The following is a 1247-nucleotide window of genomic DNA, read 5'->3' as shown; positions in this document are numbered from 1 at the left end:
ATTAATTTGAGACTAAAGGAGAAGCTTGACCTTAATGGGAATGAGTGAATAAAAAATAAAATACGAGAAACACCAAACCGAATCAAATAAGTTAACAAATAGAAATTTGTTACCCATGCAGTGTTAGAAAGCCATGACAACCACAGTAAAATAAATATTTTCCCACTTGTCTAAAAATTATTTGTCACCCATTGTTGTGATAAAAATAATTTCTAGATTATCATCTATTACCCACTTGTCTTGAAGGGCTTGTATCAAATATTATTTTCCAACAGTAATTTCTTTTAAAAATATTTGATATCTTATTATCAAACATCACTTGGTCTATTTTGCAGGCCATTTGGCATTTTTATAATATTTTAGAAATAGACAAACTAATTGAAAACTCATCTCTCTCAAATCAATTCCTCAAAACTTAATAAAGTAAATGAAAAAGTTGGGTGTTTTGTATGGAGCAATTTATAAGGAATTTTTGTGTTAAAATAGAACAAATTCCCAAACGTACAAACCCCTCGATATCTCTCCACCAATGGCTTCCAAGCTCTCTTCACCCATTGCCCTCCTCCTCCTGGTCAACCTCCTCTTCTTCACTATGGTCAGCTCCACCTATGTCCCATGCCCACCGCCGCCACCCAAGCCCCACAAGCCCATCCCTTCAAGGCAGCCACCATCACTCCTCATGTGCCCCAAGGACACCCTCAAGCTCGGCGTCTGTGCCGACTTGCTGGACGGTCTAGTTCATGTAGTGATCGGCTCACCACCAAAATCCCCATGCTGTACCCTAATCCAAGGCCTTGTTGACCTGGAAGCTGCTGTGTGCCTTTGCACTCCGGTGAAGGCCACAGCCTTGGGTCTCCATATTGACCTCTCAGTTTCCCTCAGCTTGCTTTTGAACTACTGTGGAAAGAAGGTTACGTTTGGCTTCCAATGCCCTGCTTGAAACCAAATCCTTTCATTTCCCTTTCTAGTTTCTTCTTCAATTTTTCATTTCAATGTCGTGTTTAAATAATTAGTTTGCTCGTACGTCGTGTTATGATGGGTTTGGAAATCTTCTCAGAATTCCACCATCTTTTTATAGTTACATTACAATGCAATGTAACATAATGGTACGTAGTTTTTGCAAATAAACAACATTGTTTGTCTGTTCTCTTGTGTCTTTTTACAAATTTGACGATGCATATGTTTGAAACCTCAAATCTTGTTTCACCTGTGTTACTTGCATGAAATCATAATAAACCTTTAACTTT

At 38.3% G+C, this 1247-nt stretch overlaps 1 protein-coding gene across 1 annotated transcript; it reads left to right on the top strand.

Annotated features, from left to right (window-relative positions):
• Nucleotides 1–529: 529 nt before the first annotated feature.
• LOC111451042 (14 kDa proline-rich protein DC2.15-like) lies at nucleotides 530–940 on the top strand. The gene has a single exon (XM_023091284.1). The coding sequence runs from the start codon at nucleotides 530–532 to the stop codon at nucleotides 938–940; it is 411 nt and encodes a 136-aa protein (XP_022947052.1).
• The last annotated feature ends 307 nt before the right edge of the window (nucleotides 941–1247 follow it).

Source organism: Cucurbita moschata, unplaced genomic scaffold, assembly GCF_002738365.1.
Source record: "Cucurbita moschata cultivar Rifu unplaced genomic scaffold, Cmos_1.0 Cmo_Scf00001, whole genome shotgun sequence".
NCBI lineage: Eukaryota > Viridiplantae > Streptophyta > Magnoliopsida > Cucurbitales > Cucurbitaceae > Cucurbita > Cucurbita moschata.
Note: the sequence above shows the minus strand (reverse complement) of the source record. Positions and strands in the feature narration are given on the sequence as shown.

Excerpts from the sequence above, each read along its gene's own strand:
- LOC111451042 (XM_023091284.1), top strand. The coding sequence starts at position 530 with ATGGCTTCCAAGCTCTCTTCACCCATTGCCCTCCTCCTCCTGGTCAAC.